This window comes from Opisthocomus hoazin, chromosome Z (genome assembly GCF_030867145.1).
Source record: "Opisthocomus hoazin isolate bOpiHoa1 chromosome Z, bOpiHoa1.hap1, whole genome shotgun sequence".
In the NCBI taxonomy this organism is placed as follows: domain Eukaryota; kingdom Metazoa; phylum Chordata; class Aves; order Opisthocomiformes; family Opisthocomidae; genus Opisthocomus; species Opisthocomus hoazin.
In genome coordinates, this window is record NC_134454.1 from 88630066 (window position 1) to 88651494 (window position 21429).

Genomic DNA, 21429 nt, shown 5'->3' on the forward strand with positions numbered 1-21429 from the left:
TGCTCAATAAAACGTGTTGGAGGGGCTGGGACTTCAGACGGTTGGTGTAGAAAGAAGCGGGTTACGTCGTGAAGGAGAAATATTCTCCCCCCCGTCCTCCTGAAGAAAGCGAGGAGAAAGCTTGGGTTTGAGGCCACGAGCTGCAGGGGGGTGGCTTCGAGGGCCGCGGGCAGATGCACCGGCTCCTCCACCTCCTCGCACCCCAGGGATGGTGGAACAGTCGCTGATGAAGAAGGGGCAAAGCACCCCACCCTCCACAGCCCAGACCCTTGGCCACGCAGGAGGAATTCGAGTCAGTGCCGTTGTGCGCCCTGCCAGGGAGGTGCAGCTATGGATATCCCCCCCCCCCGCAAAAAAAAAAGAATAATCAGAAATAGGTTCTGTCAAAATATCTTAGCAGCACCCCACCATATCTACCCCACCATCAAGACCCACCAAGGGTCCCCTTCAATGCTTCCCAGCAGCACTGTGTGCAGGGTCTATAAACACACCCCTCTGAAGCCAGACGGACCTCAAACGCCTTCTCCTCCATCGCTCTCTTCCGCCCCAGGGAAGAGCCCATCGGCGGCCCAGGGGCTCTGCTCTGCTGCAGACCTCCTTCCCAGAGGGGATCCGCTGCCTCTGGTGAGAACTGGGGAGGGATCTGGAGGGATGCTTCAGCGGGGAGCCAGAAGTGACCCGTACGAAGGCCACCAAAAGACCCAAGCACACAGCAACGCCCAGGCGAAGGTGTTGTCCTTAGGTCCTTCCTATGGCAAAACCCAAGTGGAAAGGGGAGAGGAGAGAAGAGCAGGCGGCCCATGGCAAGCGGGGAAGGTGAGCAGACCTTGGAAGGGAACATTAAAACACTCCAAGCCAGGCATGGGGTGGAAGCTCCATCAGACCGGGAGGAAAGGCAACAGAGAGTCGTGCAACCCGGCATCAGGAGATCCTTCTGCGCTGCTCCACGGGATCCGAGGGCTGGAACATCAGGAGATCCTTCTGCGCTGCTCCAGCACTGATCCGAGGGCTGGAACCCCTCTGCTGGGAGGAAAGGCTCGGAGAGCTGGGGCTGTTCAGCCTGGAGAGGAGAAGGCTGTGGGGAGACCTCAGAGCAGCTGCCAGTGCCTGGAGGGGCCTGCGAGAGAGCTGGAGAGCGACTTTTGACAAGGGTATGGAGTGATAGGACAAGGGGTGATGGCTTTAAACTGAAAGGGGAGATTTAGGCTGGATCTAAGGAAGAAATCTTTTACAGTGAGGGTGACGAAGCACTGGCAGAGGTTGTCCTGTGAGGCGGGAGATTCCCCATCCCTGGGAACATTCCAGGCCAGGTTGGATGGGGCTCTGAGCAACCTGGGTGAAGACGTCCCTGCTCGTGGCAGGGGGGTAAACCAGATGGCCTTCAAAGGTGCCTTCCACCCCAAACCACTCTGTGATTCTGTGATTTCTAATGCTGGTTGATGTCTGCACGGAGTTCACCTCGCAACAACCGCCAAGAGCCAGCTCCTGCCAGAAAAAAAGGTTCTGCGCCCGTAAAGTCCCCCAGCCCCACCAGTTCCAGCCTTGGTGGGTGGAAGGAGGGGAGTCAGCCAGCCCCGGCCTGCTCGGCTGCTCCGAGCGACAACCACGAAGACAGGGAAACATTCCAGTTAATGGAAACAAGTCTTTATTAAGTAACTTTTAATATCAGAAAAATAAAACTCTTATAATTCTCTTTACAGCAAATATATAATATCAGTGCTTTGGCCATCATAAGTTAAAGGCCCTTTATCATAAAATATATGGTTTTTAAACTTTACTCAAATTGAATTTATAATCCCTATGACCTCCCTACATATACATAACAAAAAGTGTAGTAAAATTAGCAAATACTAAACTAGATCGAGAGTTTTATCGTCCTTAAGTCTGTGGTTTCTAGAAACGGTACACGCACCTAATGTCTGTCGATTCCTTGGCTTATTAGTTGCGGTGTACAATGCAATAAAATACAAAATACATGCTGGGTGAGCGTTTGTTCGTATCTACAAGCCCGCAGCTAGAGATTAGGTTTCAATACTGACATGTAACTACCCTACAAGCGACTGCAGCGTTAAAGGTATGCAGTACGTAACGTGCCGTCAAGGCAACTCTTATACTGAAAATCATAAAATAAAAACCGTTATTTGTAAACTTTGATACGAAATGTAACTCTTCAAGTGGAAATAAAAAATAAAATTTTCTGTATATTTACTAGTTCAATACACATATAATTTCTTTTCGTTATACTGAGAAAAAAGCTTTGTCTTGGGAAAATAATGCTTCAAAAAAAATAGAAAAATCCACCAGAACTCCACTGTGTGTCTTTTTTTTTTTGTTGTTGTTGTTGTTTTTGTTGTATTCATAGGTGCCAGCACAGATTTGGGAAGGTACTGAGGATGGGAAAAAAAAAAAAAAAAGGCAAGAAAGATCCACAGGTTGAAATGTAGGAAACGCATTCCAAAGACTTTTTCTTTTTTTGCTTATGATTGGAAAGCCGGTTCTGAAATGAAGTAAACTGATTGCAGGGCCACCGTCACAGCTGCTGTCGTGAATAACACAAGGGCACGTCCGCAACTCCCCCCCTCTATTTTTCCTTTTCCTTACTAAAAATAAAAATATACATTTATACATGTGCAAGACAAATACGGATTGAACATAAAAATGCTTCACATTTTGGAACTGTCTACTCGCTAAAAATGTAATTTAAGAACAGCCTGATCGGACTAACGAACGGAATGTCAGCATCCTCCCCACCAGTCGCAGTCCGCGCATCCCAAAGCCCTCGCCGCGACGGGACGAAGCCGGCCAGGCTCTTCCACGCCGCGCTCGGAAAAAGCAGCGGGCAGGACTTCACAGCTCGAGACGCTCCTGATCCTCTGAACACGCTGCCCTTCGGCGGAGGTGCGGCGGGCAGCTCCTCACCCCTCCCCGCCATTTGTTACATGAACCCACCCATAACCTCATCCATTTCAATAATTCAAACTCTGCTTGTTTTTTTCTTTTTTAAAAAAAAAAAGGTATTTGCAACGCTGAAGAATTAGGCATAAGTTGTCGCACAAAGCAAAAAATAAAAATAAGAATTTCCCCAAACCTGTTTTTCAAAACTGGCAGTGTAAAGAAGGCAGCGTTGGAAGTGTTGGTTGATCGATGGATAATGCCACAAGCCCTCCACGGCGGGCGAGCACTTCTGCGGTCAGGCGACGAGGTTCCTTGCTGCCAGCACGCGGAACTCGACCCGCTTAACAGAGATCCTGTCGACAGCCCGGCAGATTCGTTGGGTTTTGTGGGGTTTTTTTCCCGTTGTGTCACTGATGAAAGCTTCCCCTTACCGTGCTGCAAACATCTCAGCAGACGTCCCTCCGCTGAGCACACCATCTGCTCACGCCGAACCGGACAGAGACCACCTAGGTTTAGTGTTACCGTAGCAGCCTTTTGAGAAAGTGGAAATTTATGAACAACTTCAGCCTAATCCCAAGAAAGCCCAACAGTCAGAATTCATTAGGAAGTTTACTAGAGGGTACCGTTACACCCATGCCTTTCAAAGTTTTAAAAATCCATCTATAATAACACCTATGTATATATTTAAGAGTGAATTTGGATTGCCTGAGTAACAGCTGTCTGGCAAACGGGACACGACGGCGCTTCCTTTTCGCAGATTTTGTTGGCACACTCCATGCAGAAGAGATTGTGGCCGCAGGGGACCAGGGCCGCAATGACTTCGCTCTCGAAGCAGATGACGCAGTCGTGTTTCCGTCTCGACTCGGGGGGCGAGCTGGACGTGGAGCCGCCGTTGGAAGAGGAATAGCTGTTGGTACCATTGGAGAAGGCGGGGATGTAGATGGGAAGGCCGGCCTGGTGGCCGGGCGGGTCGCTCCTCGCTCTCCGAGCCAAGGGGTGATCCAGACCTTCCGGGAAGGTGGGCGACAGGCGGGGAGGAGACGGCTGGCTCCCTCGGCGCTGAGGCTTGGCAGTACTAGCAGGGTCGCTACCGAAGCCGGAAAGAGGGTTGACGGGTTCAAAAGGGGTCCAAATGGTTTGGGGAGGAGCTGGTAAGGAGTCGTACGCGGGAGAGTCGACGGCGAGGTCTTCCGTGCCCACCGAAGGCAGCGTTTCTCCAAACCAGAAGTTGCCTGTGCTGAACGGACTCGTTGGGCTGAAGTCAGCCAATCTATTGCTTCCAAAATAGGAATCTGTGGAGCCACTTCCCAAGGAGCTGGAGCTGTCGTTTCTATAATTAGAAATCATCCTGGTGCGGCTAGGAGGGACAGGATTAGAAGCCAGCCACGCAGAGCCGAGAGGGCCTCCTTCAAAGCTCACGTCCGTACCGTTGTAGTGGAAATCGTTCTCTTCGTTCAGCTCGATGTAGTTCCCGGTCCGCATGGCGATGTGCATCTCGATCTCCTCACGTGCGCGGTCGACGTTCTCGGGCATTCCCGTCACTTCGAAGACAGGCTCCTTGTCTCTGCTGGGAGTGACTATGTAGGTGTGGGTCTGCTGCTGAATCCTTTTGATTGTAGCTCCCTTGGGTCCAACCACGAGCCCAACGACGCGGTAAGGCACCCTGACTTGGACTGTCGTCTGACCTGGCAGGCTGGGCGTACATGGCAAGCCTCCCAGGGCAGGGCCGTTCTTGTTGCGCGACGCTCTGATCATGGAGAAGTGCTCGGCAGCCGAGAGAATTTCCCTTTTGGCCATGGCTACGTCCTCTTTTCGTCCAGTGACAACAAAGATGGGCTCTTCTCCGCGAACAGGCGTCTTAATGTAGGTGTTTGTCTTGGCCCGTAGCGCTTTTATTTTGCAACCTGTTTGAAGGAAACACATGGGAGTTTAGCAAGGCGTCTAAGTTTAGAAAGCCACAAGAAAGCCATCTATTTTCAGCTGTTTTGAGAGTTTCAAGAAACCGTCGGGTGAAACCAGCAGCAGCTGTTTTTATCTCCGCAGGCCACACGAGAGAAAGCGCTAACAACTTCTACCTGTTATTCCCAAACGGACTTCTGACACCAACAGCCACAAATCATTTTAGCAACGTTTCTGGGGCCGTTTCAGCCCGTCATCTGCTCCGTTGCTATCAGACAGGCAATAAACGCGACTGGCTTTTTCCTCTACGACAGCCACGTTCATGATTATCCCACAAATACTGGTGAGTTTATGGGGTTTTTTTTCCTATTGATTGGGTATTTCTAAGATTCTGCAAAAGGAGTAAAGGCTCACACACGCACTTAAGCCTGCTGACACACTGACAACCACGACCTAAAAGCAAATGAAACATTCACAAGCGAGAGAAGGGTGTGTATCGCAGCCTGCCTAGGACACAGATAAAACTGATTTACTGAGAACTCGCCACTAGCTTCCCGTTATCGATAAGCGTTATTTAAACCTTCCTCGTCCCCACGGGATGAAGGAGCCACTCCTTGCACTGTCAAGCAGGAGTTCAAGCAGTTTGCTGCACGCAAAGCAGGCTTTCGATGTAATGTTACACACCTACGTGGAATTTCTCTCTCTAACTGGGTAAATACAGCCCGAAAGAGAAGCAGAAAGTTAACGGAGCATTTGTCTTCGAGTTCTTTGAGTTCTGGGGACTGAATGACGGTTTGCCAGGACACACCGGCAGCGAGCTCTCTCCTAGAACGCTTCAGGCGTTTCGGCACGGTGCACACGGAAGCACCTTTTACCCATCGCAGGGCCAGAAAAGCAGGCAGAGCAAAACGGAGCGAGACAGGCAGGCCCGCGACGCGCGAGGCAGTCCAACTGGATTCGGCCGTAACCGCATTTCACCCGCATTAAAACCAAGTCAAAAGCGTGTCACGCCAAACGTCATTTTATAGCCAACCTCATCTCAAATCTACCAGAAGCGACGTTTGCAGGCCAAGTGTTTTAAGCGTCGTTTCACTCGTGGAGTGAAATTCGTTCCTGTTTTCCTCATTTGCTGTAAGCATCTCTTAACTGTCCGAGTACACGAATCAGTCTCTCGAAATAGCGTTTCATCCATCCCTTGCACTTGAGGTACCACTAGCAATAACAGTTTCACAGTTACAAAGCCACTCGAAGATGCACTTTATTCAGGACTACCTACTAACAGATAAAATAATAAAAGGCAAAAATGCAGATGCTGCTTGGAATAGAGGGAAGCAAGAGCCTCTTCTCGCCGGGCCCCTGCGCAGAGCAAGGAAAAAGGCTGAACACAACAGTGCCCTGTTTCCAGGACACATCTGGAGAGGAGGTTCATTACCTTCAACAGCTCAGTGCGAGGGCTCGGGGGCTCTCGGAGACCCCACCTCAACCAGAACGTGCATGGAGGAGCACGGGAGCACCCCCAGCAAGGGAAGGAGCGAGGCATGGGCAGATCTGCGTGAAGGAGGGGACGTGGAGCTGAGAGCCACGCTCAGCAAGAAGAGCAAGAATCTGCACAAGAGGACAAACACTGTAAGTCCTCAGCCTCCCACTGCGGCCCACCGAGCAGGGCACCAGTGCTCTCCCAGCTCAAAAAGGGAAGCCACAGGCACGAGGTGCCTTCCAGAAGCAGCAAAGCATCCTCTGAAGCCATGCCGTTTCCCTGCTCCTAACAGACCGCAGCACCTCGCCGGTGCAACTCGCCTTCCCTCCCTCCATCTCTCTGCAGCTCTCCCTGGAAGGAAAGCTGCTTGCCTGCTCTGCTTCCCACACCCTCACAGTCACTCCCAACAGACGGGCTCAAACCTTCACAGAATCACAGAATGGTCAGGGTTGGAAGGGACCTCTGTGGGTCACCCAGTCCAACCCCCTGCCCAAGCAGGGTCACCCACAGCAGGCTGCACAGGACCACGTCCAGGCGGGGCTTGAATATCTCCAGAGAAGGAGACTCCACAGCCTCCCTGGGCAGCCTGGGCCAGGGCTCCGTCACCCTCAGAGGGAAGAAGTTCTTCCTCCTGTTCAGCTGGAGCTTCCTCTGCTTCAGTTTGTGCCCATTGCCCCTTGTCCTGTCGCTGGGCACCACTGGAAAGAGTCTGGCCCCGTCCTCCTGACACCCACCCTGCAGATATTTAGAGGCATTTCTAAGGTCCCCTCTCAGCCTTCTCTTCTCCAGACTGAACAAGCCCAGCTCCCTCAGCCTCTCCTCGTAGGGGAGATGCTCCAGTCCCCTCACCATCCTCGTAGCCCTCTGCTGGACTCTCTCCAGTAGCTCCTCATCTTTCTTGAACTGGGGAGCCCAGAACTGGACACAGTACTCCAAGGGTCCTCGAAATGGTGCCACAGAAGTTTTCACCCCAGTCAAACCCTCCTTACTGGAGCACCTAAAACCAAAAGCAGTCTCCCAATGAGTATCAATTGTTCTCCAGTTCACACAGATTGCTTTCATTCACTCCATTCTACTCTAGTATATAGCCTTATTTCCCCAAAATTAGAGGCAGCATTTGAGGAATACTAGGAGCATCTAGCACGAGACAGACATCTATAAATAGCTACATAATTCTTTATTATACACCGCAGTTCAGAGCTTACTTCATTCTGGATTGCAAAGTGCCTTAACGATTCTTACACTTTACATTTTAGACAGGATTTTCCTGATCTTTTAGAAACTCAAATCAAGTTCTTCAGCTCCATTCCCCATTTTCAGCTGCAAACTCGCAGAGATTGCTTTGCCAGAGCCACACTTCCAAACCACTCTGGTGCAGAGAAAAGCCTTCTTGCCTCTGCTCATCAGGCTGCAGAATGGGACAGACCAAGGCGGGCAGAGCTTTTCTTTTTAAGGTGCGGCTCACACACCTCGAAAGCAGAGGCCTAGCACTGCCTCAACTCCCTGCAGTGACAGCACGAGACTTTTAAACCTCGGAAAGCTGGCTTCAGTGGAAAGCTGACTCCACAGACCATCAACGCCAACTCTCCAACTTTATCCGAAAAGTTCGAAAGGACTGAAGAAAGTCACCACACACGAAACCCAACATTTCCAAGCGAGTCAGTCAACACCCGCAGGGTTTTGGCTGCAAGGAGCGCTGGAAAACCCCATGGCAGTCAGTCACGTCAAACCTCGAGGTCAGTAGCCCATGACACCACCCCAGCAGGATGATCTTCCTATTTGCTTTTACTCAGCTGCTCTGGTTTCCCACCCTCCTCTGTTAGTCACTACCGAGGTGATGATAGGAAGCACGGCTGATCCCATTCCCTCTCCGACGACTCACAGCATCCAGAGGCGCCGTGGCCACGGTGACACGAGGTCAGGCAGCTATGAAATCACTCGGCCAAAGGATGAATCAAGAAGTTTCCCCAATCTCCTGAGCTTAGACACAGAAAGACAAAGCGGGGGGGGGGGGGGAAATACACTGACCCATACTTCTGCAATAAATCATCAGATGGCTACAGCCAAGATTTTGAAGTACAGAGGTAAAAAAGCCTGAAGAGGGGACTTCTAGACTGGAAATTCAATTTAACCAAACCTTTCGAAGTAATTTTACTTTTGGTATGATAACAGAGGCTCATTCAATACAAGTTACCGTACTGGGTTGAGCAGTATCAGCATTCCTAAGCAGCACTCAGTCGTCAGTATCTACTGCCATAGTTCAAGCAAAACCCTTTGTAGTTTTGCTTTTGTTTAGGCAAAGATTTAGTACTCGCCTGCCCAGGGAGCCCTGGAGGCAACGCTCACCCTGTGCCGGCTGATCTGCATCATTCTTCTTGAGCCTCCTCCCCGTTTTTCCCTTAAGAGGATTATTTGACTGAACATTTAGAACACGCTAGGAACATCATACTCCCCGAGAAACTAAAGGCTGGCTCTGAAGGAATTACCTCATACACTACCAATTTTAAATGATCAAATATTTCCTTATTATAAAAAGGTGATAGGAAGACACATCATTTTATTTTTCCCCTTCAAGTGAGAGTTAAGCGTAGCAGCCACAGCACCCGCAGTCCTCGCCCACCACGTAGCCACAGCCAGCTCAGCCTTCACTCCGACTTTCACCTTTCACCATCATGAACAGGACGAGATACAGCAAACCCCGTCTCAGACCATTCGCTCCACGAGGGAAACTCCCCGACGGAGCCAAGCGACCGCAGCGTGAACGCCGTGCGTGCCTGCCTCGCGCCACGCCAACCGAGAACCGCCCAAAAAAGCATCCCACGGACTCCTCCGCTGCACGGCCGCAAGAAACAGCACCTTCCCTCGGCTTCTTTCTTCTGCTGAGCTCACCGCAATGCCAGACACTGGGCATGGGACAAGGGTTGATTTACAGATGAGGATCCCTTCGCTGTGTGGGCTCCTCCAAACGGCCACGCCAGGGGAAGGGAGTCCTTCACGCCGCCGAGCGTCAGCAGAACGCAGCCTGTCGAAGCAGGGACACGCACCTCGTACCCACCGTCCTCCTGCGGCTCCCGCCACGCGCTGTGAAACCGGGCTTCGGGCGCACACGGGAACCTAAACCTTCTTACCGCCGTGTCTGTTCAACCTTGCCTCCCCAACGACGTAGGCTTTGGGGGGAAAAAAAACTGGGAAAGAAATGAGTTTACCTGAATAGAAGCCTGGAAGTTACGGCGGGTAAAAACTCAGCCCCTGTGAACCACAACCAAACGACAATACCAGTTTGTTCTACTTCCCTGCTCCCGATGGGTACCCAGCTAAGAGGATCCAAACTTATGAACCTCCTGCAGCAACCTGGACACGCGGATCCAGTGGGAAGACACCAGCACTGCCAGGGCTGTAAGAGCGGCGAGCAGGGTGAAGCTGCATCCGCAGCGACCCACCTGTCACGCAGGAGCCCCGACCAAACCCGGCATCCCCCAGCTCGGCCCTGCAGCAACGGCGGACAGAGCGGGACCTCGCAGACCGGCCCCCACGGCTTGTAAGCAGCTCAAGACAAAGCCGAAGTTCACTGGAATGTATTTTTCAGCAGCTCTGCCGTTATCTGATGAAAGGCGATAGCACGTCGCAGCCTCCCCTCCGCATGTGGTCTTTAGCACTCCGACCACCGATGCTGTAATACGCCGACACAAAGTAAGGACGTGGTGATGGAATAGCGACATCAACCTGGAACCGTGAGCTGATAGTAGAGCCAACGCAGGCTCACTCCTTGCCTGGAAAGTGAGGGCAGGGTCTGGGAAGTCCCTGCAGACCCGCAGGGATGGCACGGCATCGCCGGGCACGCCAAGGAGAGAGGGGACTGTGCAGGGATTTGTTTTGTTGCAGCTGTTGTGGACGGACACAGTTTTAAAGGCAGAGCCTGTCAGGCTGGCACAGCCCTTATCTCATTGCTAGGTTGCCACCAGCTTTTAATTGGAAAGCGAGAAGTCCTGCAGCTAAGGTAACGAAGCGACAAGCACTGGAGATACCGTAAGGCCAACGGCTGCTGGGTCTGCCGAGCCTAGTGCTGCCCACCTGATTAACAAAGACAAATCAATCTACTTCATTAAGAATGATGGCTGTACGTATTTTTCAGCAGAGCTGTTCATTCCCACTGGTGGTACAGGCTGCATTCTTTTGCTTAAACATAGAGCGCTTCCTCCCAGTTGTGACATGGCTAAAAATATCTCTCCAGTTTGTGATTATACAGTCAGAAACCAACATATGCCCCATTTATTAGGCAGAGATGAAGCTACGCTGGGACAGAAAATGAAATCCTAAATTGTTTAATGATTAAACCTCCTTCAGCAGGCTGGCTACATGAGAAAATTAAGACCAGGACATTTCTGGCACTCCACTGGGTTATTAAAGTCGCATGAAACACTGCCTGTGGTCTGGCCAGTTGATAGACCGACTGGTTAGGGGACCTAATAAATGCTTATAAATATCTGAAGGGTGGGTGTCAGGAGGATGGGGCCAAGCTCTTTCCAGTGGTGCCCAGCGACAGGACAAGGGGCAATGGGCACAAACTGAGGCACAGGAAGTTCCAGCTGAACGTGAGGAAGAACTTCTTCCCTCTGAGGGTGACGGAGCCCTGGCCCAGGCTGCCCAGGGAGGTTGTGGAGTCTCCTTCTCTGGAGATATTCAAGACCCGCCTGGACAAGGTCCTGTGCAGCCTGCTGTAGGTGACCCTGCTTCAGCAGGAGGGTTGGACTAGATGACCCACAGAGGTCCCTTCCAACCCCTACTATTCTGTGATTCTGTTACTGTTGGGGTCGATGTAGTTTGAGAGTTAGCATGACTAGGCTGCTTAAGCGAAACAGTTAGCATAGCTGGACAGGCCGCTGGAAAGGACAGCTAAGAATAACAACTGAGAAAGTGCTGATAGTGCACATGATGTGGGCTAGCAAAAACAAGATGTGTTCGAGGACATGGAGGCAGTCTGATGCTACTGGAGTTAGTGCATAGTTACCAATCATAAGGGAATAGGGGGTGCGTGAACAGCGCGTGAGTTATGTCAGTAGCCTATCTGAATAAGCGTGCTCGCGTGTGCAGATATGAAAAATGTATATAACCACGCACGCAGACCAATAAATCGGATCGGCTGTGCATTGTATCAACGTGTGAGAGTCATTCCTGTCCCTGCATGGATGCTGAAACTCGGCAGGTTACTATCGCCTTTTTCACCTAAGATCAATTAATTCATCTCACACCTTGTTTTAATGCCTGGACTGGAACATTTCAACTCATGATAATTTTTATTTTTTTTTCCAACTGGCTGTTGAATAACGTTAGCTGATGCAAGGAAGATGAAAGTAATTTCTCTGCACTTGCAAAAGATGCTGATGCACGCAAAAACCTAGATCTACATACCCAGGCAGCTACTGATCACCCTTCCGGCATTTGGATTTGAAGAATAAAGACTGGAAAAACATTGCTTCTAATTTTTTTAAAAACAATTTTAAAAAACAGCCTAAACTTGGGTAATAATTATCAAATAGAATTTTCTGAAGGCAAGTTTTTATTTGTTTTTATGCAGCTTTCTCTGTAGCCAGAGGTAAGCAGAAAGACACCTCACCACGGGGCACAGCATCCATCCCGAAGACAGGAGCACATCAACCACCAACAGCTTGAACAGCTCCCCATTAGCATTCTGTAGCACAGATAATAGTCTGATCACTATTTGGGTTAATTAGTCGGTGAGATTAGGGCTCCCATGTGACAATGAGACATGATACACGCCAGAGAGCTAACAAATACGAATACAGCAAGAGACGGGCGCAGCCTGCAGCTGGGATTTGCTCCAGCTCCCGGTGCAGGTCACTGGCAGGTTTGAAAACGGAAGATGAAGCCCCCAAAGCAGAAGAGAGCAGGCAAACTGCTTCAACGGGGACCTAGATGTACGCAGATTTTAAGCAACAGCCGTTTTGTTCACACAAACCCCAGCATCCTCCTCCCTGGTGGCACCCGAGCTGCAGTTCCTTGGAGGTGGCCACTTGAGACACACTTGTAGAGTTGTGAGATTGATGTCCCCCAGCAAGGGCTTTTCCCAGCACCAGTACACGCTCCCACTCTTCATCAGGCTATGTATTTTTAGACTCAATTCTCCATTTATCACCATAGGGATGCTGCGTAACCAGAACCCACCACGCAGAGCTCCTTCTCAAACTTACGATCCAAAATGCGATAGTGATACCGTTACAACCCAAAACCTGGGAGCAAAGTTCTGGCTCTCTGCCCCGGAGCGTGCCTGTAGGAACGGTTTCAGACGCCGACCGTACCTCAGAAGTGCTGTCCATGGGTAATAACCGTCTTTCAGTTCTAACTGTAACGACACTACAATTAGCAATGCTACAAGTAGGTAAATTAGGGAGTAGCGTAGAGGAGAAAGAAAACACTCAACTGATAGCCACTCCGCTAAAGTTGTTCCAAGAGAAGGCAAGATGGCACACAAGTCTTTCAAGAAAAAGAAAAATTAGAGCACTTTCTATCAAAGACATTTTTCCCTGCCTCCTGACCCCCTCATTAGCTTCCCACCGCAATCAAAGGCTTTTAGTTACGCTGCAGTTACCAAGCCCCCGTGCCTGCCTGCGGAACATTTCCATATGACACACGCTATATATAGCGACCGAGACCGCTCCCATTATAATTCCACTGCGCTTACCCACTTCTGAGGAGCAACTGACCGCCGCTTTGTGTTTTTCGCATGTATGAATGCTCAGATGATACATGACTACCCTACTTGTCATCATCCAGCTGGAACTGCAGGAGGGTTTTTAGATGAGAGACTTTCCAGACCAGCCCTTGAAGCTGAGCGCACCAGGCACACGGGCCCGAGCTTATCGAGGTGCCAGCAAGGAGGACAACCTGGAGATCTCCTGCACCTTAACCAAGAACCATGGTCACACGTTTGGCTGTGCCAGACCACAGGGAGCAGGACTTCGGCCCTACTGTTGCCAAGCTAAGGGATGGGGAAAGGAGAGGAGCTTTCAAGGTCCCTGATGATGCTGAGCAAGCTTCCCAGGGGAAGGCTGTTCACAAGCTCCTGGGGACATTTCCCTCATCTGGAAAACAAAAGCCCTGGTTAAAAACCATGCACAAACTCTTTATTAGAGATTTCTTGGGTACTTATCAATTTATCAATCAATTTATACATCAATCCAATACAAAATGAAGTAGTCAGCCTGCACACTGTGTCTGTCCATATGTCAGGCTGGGACCATCTATCAAATCCACAGTCTCACTGGTGGAGCAATATTCCAATTCCCAAGACAGATGGCAACTCAGTAAACAAGCTACGCACAGCAAGAGCCAGAGGGCAGCAACCTGTAGTATTAATTACTCGCGCTACTGCAGCACCAGGACTAAGGCAGCAGCCGCTGAGCAAAATTAGAAAGATCCAGTAGTGGAAAAGCAATAGTTGTAAGAGACGGAGAGCATCCAAGAAGTAAAACAGCTACAGGAAAATGAAGTTTTGATTAAGAACTTTGATCTAGTGAACGAAATGGATCGGTGTGAGTAACACTGGTGGGAAAGCTGACCTGCACAAAGAGGGTATTGAAAGGGACCACGATTCAACACGCCACGCAGCACGCCAAGATGGCCAGTAAGAGGAAGACTACAAAAACCCAACGCAGATCTTCACCTACACCAAACCCCCCAATTCAAAATACTGCAAGACCTGTCTTTTCATACCCAAAATCCCACAGTGTTTTGTCAAATATAAAAGGAACTAGAAGGTAGGAGCAAGAGATACTGTGTCTTTGTTCAAAGGAGCAAGCAGCGAACTTGGTGCAGACAGCAGAACTACTGACTCACACCACTGAGGGAAACTGAGACCTCGGACGCTGGCAAGAGCTCATGAACTTTAAGGAATACCTGAAAGAGAGAGAAAAGGAAGACATTCTTAAAGAGTAACCCAAACTGGAAACAAATGCTTGATTTCGAGCTTTTTGGCCTTTTCTTTTTGTTTAAATAAAAATGTTCTAGTGCGTAGCAACCTTTTTTTTTTTTTTTGTTACAGCAAGTTTGCAGCCCCATCCCTGTTGAATTTTTTGCCTGCAACAGGGAATTGGCCCTGTGGGGTGGAGGTACTGTATCAAAAACAAACTTCAGATCTTTGAGCTATCCAACACTTTGTTTAGAACAAAGTTTCTCTTCCAGAAATTCAGACCACAGTGTACTAGAAGAGACGGTAACAGGGGCTAAGACAGGGAAACACGTAACATCTGCTCACTTCGCTAAGTTTCATGAAAAAAAAAAAAAAAAGCTTTCTCATGCCACAGGCAGGTCAACCCAGCGCAGTTCGGAAGCACATTAGTCAGGATTTCTTGTGTGTCTGTTGTAAACTTCAAAAAACCATACTCTCTCAGAACAGCAATTTTAGAAGAAAAACAAAAGGACCAGAGGATTAGGAATTAGCGTTTTAGGTCGCCAGATTTTTGTTGTTTTCATTTCAGCTTCATCAAAAAAAACCTTACTTATGCAGGTATTCACACGTTAAAATATACAGAATTTCTGGCAGACTACACAAAGAGAAAAACCTCTCGAGCGCGCATGCGTGTTTGGTGTGCTTCCCACCCAACGAGCCAGACAAGAGCAGCATTTACGACCGAGGATTTACGATCCCAGCTGGAGAACCTGCACCCTTCTGCCACACTTTGCAACCCGAGTCGGAGCTTTGCGCAGCACACATGACAAACAGCAGAACTGAACTGATTTTTGTTACACGGCACCCAGAGGAACGGGCGACTGAAACCGCAGCGGCGATTTCAGGCTGCGCCAGGCCACGGTATGCTCACGTGTTTCAGTTGCTGGAGATCCAGGCTTTAAACATGATGAGACTTCAGCTTCTCAGAAAAACAGCCTTTCTATTGGATTTCAACAAAGAGCTCGAGTTTTCTTTCAGGCTTTAGAACGAACCATTTAATACAGCATTTAATAACCTGCTTGATGTAGAAGATGCAGAAAAAAAACCCTGAAGTGTAACTCCCTTTTCAGCTTTCACTTAAAAATTTAAGTTAGCTGAACCTGTGCTCTTTGTTGTCTGTGGCAATCAACTGCCAGAGAGATCTGCGATGACTTCAGTCATGCAAATCAAACCTCTTCTTGAGAGCTGAAATCTTCAGCATCCAGTTCTAAAAAAACCCAATCTGCAATTCAGACTAGTTAACTCTGCTAGTGGCTGGCTGCTTCTTACAGGCCGGCAATTAGTAACCAGTCAAGGCTACCTAAGTCTCATCAGCAATTCAGTAATGCTGTCATCACATCCAGACATCAAACCAGAGGTACAGTTCTTTTTGAAAGCACTATAATTACCCTACCACAAGACATCTACGGACTGTATGCAGCTAACACAAGCGTTTGCTCCAGGATTCTTTTAGCACTGTTTCCACTCCCCAAGAGTGATAGCTGTTGTTTTTATTTGGCTGTTCAGCTATGCTAGATAGTTCTCAGCTACCAACTTGTCAGAATTATTCTTTTTTGTTTCAAGCTACGGGACTATTTTAAGCAAAGTAATCTTTCGCTCAAGAGCCCACATTCAAAAAGAAAAGAGCAAAAAAGGAGTCCAAGATCATTAAATATGCATAAAAATGTTATTTCAGTTGCAAGGCCGTCTCATGCAAAGCAGATTTGTCATTATCGATTTAATCAGTGAAATGGGATGATATCATCCCTCCTCCTCTTACTCATCTGGGGTTTGGAGACTGCCCTGCCCGTTTCAAGTTCTGCAGCCATCATCCAAACTATTCTGCCTGAAGAAAGCGAAGCACCAGGCTATAGAGTTCAGTAGCTCCAACCTGAGGGATGTCTTAGGGAGAAAACCTACTATTGTCAGCTTTATCAAGGATTTAAACGCTTGGAAAAAATCACATTACTTCGATAATCACAATGCTGGAATGCATTAGCAAATATATTCCGACAATCTTGATCTGAAGACAGTGAACACACTCGAGGATGAAGCATCTCTCTACAGGACAGACTTTCGTCCCCTCCAGCATCTTTCAGGTTTTCTGTTCATGCCTTCAGACACCACCTCTCTTTCTGCATTATTCAGAAGAGCTTTTAGTGTTTATACGTGCCCTTTTCTAGCTCAAAGAAAGTAGCAGGGGGCACTGAAGACTCCAGCTATGCTTGTGAAACCCTCCTCAAGGCCCACCAGACCATGGCAGGATTGCCACAGATGGTCCCCATCACCAGCTTTACGTGTACCAACCAGTTTTCAGGTGATCCACAGCAGACTTTTATAAGCGCTTCACGCGATTTAGAGATTAAACTAAAACCCTCCTTGTTAGATCTCCAGAAGTTGTTTTAAGTCTGGATACATCCTACATTTTGAGTATATGCCCACCTTTTCTCAGGCAAACAAAGTCACCTCCTCAGCGATGCAGCTTTCTTGCTACCACTTCTCAACAGCGCTTTCTTCATTTTACTTTTTTAAACCAATGTAACTTCGTGTACAGGGGATTTTTAGGTGCCGACAGCACAGGAAGCCACTTTTCTGACCGGCACGATGACTGGCCAACTTACTGCAGGCTGGATCCAACAGCCAGTTCAAATTCATACAGGAAGCCTGTACAATGCCACGAATGGAATCTAGTTTTCCTGGCTCCCAGTCATAGGCCCTGACAAGAATAAAAGGATACAAATATCTTCTCCTTTGTTGTTCACCTTTGAGATTCTTCCACTTCAAAGACTACAAAGAATTATATTACACTACCCCAACCAGTGCCCGTCAGCTTCATTTCTGGGGAGCAAGGGGAATAGGAAAATGTTGAGAGCTGTTGAGATTTAAAAAAAATAAACAACAAAAACGCACAAAACCCAGCCAGGTTTCAGAAGTACTACCGGGCTTCTTTTTTAAAGAAGGAACACCTACTATTCATCAACAGAAAATCTTACTTGAGCCTTTTCAAGTGATATAAACACTGCCAGCAGCAACAGGTTAAACTACTGTCACAGTAAGCCAGCAGCGTCCCAGCAAAGCCATCGGCCACGAGGTGAATTTCAGGCCCTCCGCACCTTCCGTAGCTGCGACACCCCACATCTGTGCACAGCCACCAGCCCAGACTGGGTAAGCACAGCCGCCCATGTGGGAACCTGCAACCCAGCGACCAAGCACGGGGCCGTGGGAGCACCACTTCACTGCCTCAAGTGCTATATTTATTCCAGAAACTTGCACATAACTGAAAAATGTGAAATGCAAGCGCCGTAAGGTTTCTGCTTGTTTACAGCTCTCTTAGGAATCAGGGGCTCCTCCAGTCAGGCAAACAGTGTCTGGCTTGCTCTGTGCAGAAAATTAAATTTGGATAAAGAATACCGTGGAATACAGCAGAGAGTTACGAGGATGGTGAGGGGACTGAAGCATCTCTCCTACGAGGAGAGGCTGAGGGAGCTGGGCTTGTTCAGCCTGGAGAAGAGAAGGCTGAGAGGGGACCTTAGAAATGCCTCTAAATATCTGCAGGGTGGGTGTCAGGAGGATGGGGCCAGACTCTTTTCAGTGGTGCCCAGCGACAGGACAAGGGGCAACGGGCACAAACTGAAGCAGAGGAAGCTCCAGCTGAACACAAGGAAGAACTTCTTCCCTCTGAGGGTCACGGAGCCCTGGCCCAGGCTGCCCAGGGAGGCTGTGGAGTCTCCTTCTCTGGAGATGTTCAAGACCCGCCTGGATGTGGTCCTGTGCAGCCTGCTGTGGGTGACCCTGCTTGGGCAGGGGTTGGACTGGGTGACCCACAGAGGTCCCTTCCACCCCCGACCATTCTGTGAATTCCAGTTATTCTTACTTTTTCAGTTAGGGGGTTAGGACTTACAACAAACATGCCTTCAGATACAGCAGTGAGGCCTCCAGCAAAGCCGAGATCAAACTCAGCATTCCTGGTATTTCAGAGCTGATGTCGTTGGGCTGCAGACATTTCAGAATTTCTTTTATACCTCACGAAGACAGCAACAGCAAGAACACAACTTAATCTGTGTGAAAAATCCATCAGAAGTAACATTCCAATTGCATCACCCTTACATAATTAGATATTAAAGTATTATAGCACAGAGAGGAGTCTGGCGTAAAATTTGAACTGAATTCATCCAAGGTAATGCAAGCAGCTGTTCACAGTGTGTGCTCGGAAGGGAACATGCAGCATCTTCATTTTTGGTGAGAGCAGGGCGATCGGCAGAGGATGCAGCTCCGGCCAGCCGTGCTCGAGGCAGACCAAGCTGCTGACACTTTGCTAGAGCACAGACACATGGAAAGCAGGTGGAGGAGAGAGCCAGAGCCTCTAGCCTGTGCGACGAGCCTGTGCGATGAGCCGGCACAGCTCGGGGCCATAAAAGGAGATGCAGGGACTAGTATTTCTAAGAAATTTGACAAATATTTAGCAGAACTAACACAACTTGCGTAAGCCGGTCTCTAAGCATAAGTCTCCCTTGAATGAGAATTCTGAAGGACCTCCTTACGCAAAGCTTTCATGCAAGTATATTTGGTAACATTCTTTCTTTTTTAGCTCTCCCTCCACTCCTTCCTCTTTTGTAGCTCTAATTCTTTTTATGATACAAGCCCTCCCCGTCGAGCCTAAATATTTTATCACAAGCCAAACAGCATGGCATCAGATAAGAAATAAAAGCAGAAGCAGCAAATGAACTCCTCAGAAACAATGATACTATTTTTATGCAAACTCCATTATCTCGTTTTTAAGTGACTCAAAGTACTGAAAAAATCTACTACAGAGAACAATCCTGATCTGGCGGAGAACAAACAAGGCAGCCTAATCGGTCCTCGAAGCCCAATAGTTCGTATTTCTCTTTTAGAGGACTGCAGCAATAACCATTTTCAGTTCTGTTTTCCACCTCCCCCTGCCCGCCATCCCCAGTGACACATGAGCAAAGCCTTAAGACATCCAAACACTGTTTCTTGGAAAAGATATTTTCGGCTTGAGCAGAACAGACTTGTCTGCATCAGCGGAAGCTACCTGCCAACGTCTGCAGCACGGCCTTCGGTTCTCCTCTGACACACCCAGCAAAAAACCCACCCTTGACTGCTCAAAGCCTAAAATAAAATGTAGAAAGAGAAAACAAAAGTCTGCCTAAGCATTGGTGCTCGGTGGGCATTTCTTCAGTACCATGTTGGTTTAGACTCATTTTACCATTTCTTCCGTATTCCAGAAAAAAAAAAAGAAACAAAAGCCACATTGACGCAGAGACCAGACAGCATAACCGCTCGTTATCGGAGCCGATCAGCAAACGAGACGCACCACCCCCAAGCCTGCGAAGAATAACACAGAAAGGGAAGAGGAAGAGAGCGGCAACTTCACTGTCTGCATTTCCACACCTACACTTGGCGCTGCTCAGCACTCTTAAAAATCGGGTTCGCTGCCAGGAAGCCGGCGTGGAACATCATCTTTCCAACCCCTCCAAGCCCCGCTCCCATGAGACCACACGAAAGGCTGACGGTGAGCGTGACATCACCGATGTGACCTTATCCTAATGCCATAACAGGGACTCACGGCGAGCAACAGGAAGCCGCGACCCGAGCCGAAAGATGAGGGCTCTCACACGGCAGAGGCCCCACGCGTGGCTCCTTTCTCCGTCTCGCCGGCTCCCAAGGTCCCACTTTCTCTCGGCGGGCGTGATGGAAAGCTGTAGGTGCAGCACCAGGCCATGCCCTGCTCCGCAAGGCGAGGGAAAGCCCTGTCAGAGGGCTCCGCAGCTCCTACGGCGAAAGGCGGCTTCTCGGCGAAGACCATGGGCCGAGCGACACCGAAGCCCAACGCCTGGGCTAGCACGGGCGGGCTACACGCTAAAAATGATCGATAATCTGAGCTGACCCTGCGCTCGCTCTCGGTGTCGTGAGCAGGGGCGGCAGGGCCGGAGACGGGGAAGCCGGGAGGGTAGGCCCCGGGGGGGGGTAGGCCCCGGGGGGGGGTAGGCCCCGGGGGGGGGTAGGCCGGTGTAGGCCCCGAGGGGGGTAGGCAGGCCACCGGGGACGGGTAGGCCCCGGGGGGGGTCCTCAGGCCGGCACCCCCGGGGTGCGGAGGGCCCAGGCCAGGCCGCGGCTCCCCTCAGTGTGTGTGTCCCCCCCTCCCCTCCCGCCGCCCCCACTCACCCTGGCGCCCCACGATCTCGGCCACATGCTCGGAGCTGGGCACAGGCACGCACTCGGTGGTGTTGACGCTCCTTCGGCGGAGCAGAGCCGCCGGGTCGCCGTTGAGGCCCGCCGCCCCCCCTCCCCCGCCGCCGCCGCCGCCGTAGGCCAGCATCGCCGCCATCACGCCCTGAGGATCGGCCGCCGCCGCCTCCCGCGCATCGAAGGAGGGCGAGAGCAGGACGGAGCCCAGCGCCGGCAGCAGCGGGAGCGCCCGGGAGGGCGAGGAGGGCGAGGAGAGCAGCAGCAGCGCGGCCGCGTCCTCCTCCTCCTCGTCCTCCCCCGCCGGCAGCTCCTCCTCCAGCTCCAGGTCTCCCTCGTCCCCCGCCGCCTCCTCCTCCTCCTCCGCCCCGCCAGGCCCCGGCTCCCCGGGGGGGTCGGGCAGGCCGCGGTGGCGGAGGCCGAGGCCGGCGAGGCGCTGCTGGAGGAGCAGCAGCGGCGGCGGGGGGGGGGAGGTGGGAGGAGGGAGGCGCGGCGGCTCGGCGGGCTCGGCGGCGGCAGGGGAGGAGGAGGAGGCGGAGGCGCTGCCGCTCGGCATGGCGGGGGAGGCTCTGCCGGGCCGAGCCGGACCGGGCCTAACGGCGCGGGGCAGCCATGGCGCGGCGGGCACCGAGCGGGGCTCCTCAGCGCGCCTTTTGGCCCATGGCGGCTCCCATCGGCGGTGGCGGCCGCGGTCGGCGGCGGCAGCGGCGGCGGCGGCGGCGGCGAGAGGGAGGGGCGGGGCCAAGGTGGAGAGGGAGGAGTCGGCTCGGCCCCGCCCCTCGCTGGCCGGCCGCGCCATTGGGCGGCGGAGCCGGTTCCTGGGCGGGGCCGGAGGTGGGCGGGGCGGTGGGGCTGAGGGGAAGGGCGCGTGAGGGAGGCGGGAGGCGGCCCTGCGGGGGGACCGGGGGCGGCCCGGGGGCGGCCCGGGCTCTGTGGTGGGGAAGGGGCGAGCCCGCCCGGCCCGGCCCGGCCCGAAGTCGTCTGTCCCCTCCGCCGTGGTGAAGCG

The 21429-nt window shown here is 51.1% G+C and overlaps 1 protein-coding gene across 1 annotated transcript; it reads right to left on the bottom strand.

Annotated features, from left to right (window-relative positions):
- Nucleotides 1–1681: 1681 nt before the first annotated feature.
- Nucleotides 1682–21110, bottom strand: LOC142358899 (RNA-binding E3 ubiquitin-protein ligase MEX3C-like). The gene is made up of 2 exons (XM_075411452.1): nucleotides 20403–21110; nucleotides 1682–4799 (listed from the first exon to the last, which is right to left on the bottom strand). The coding sequence occupies exons 1-2, from the start codon at nucleotides 20977–20979 to the stop codon at nucleotides 3580–3582; spliced, it is 1797 nt and encodes a 598-aa protein (XP_075267567.1). The 5' UTR covers nucleotides 20980–21110; the 3' UTR covers nucleotides 1682–3579.
- Nucleotides 21111–21429: the final 319 nt, after the last annotated feature.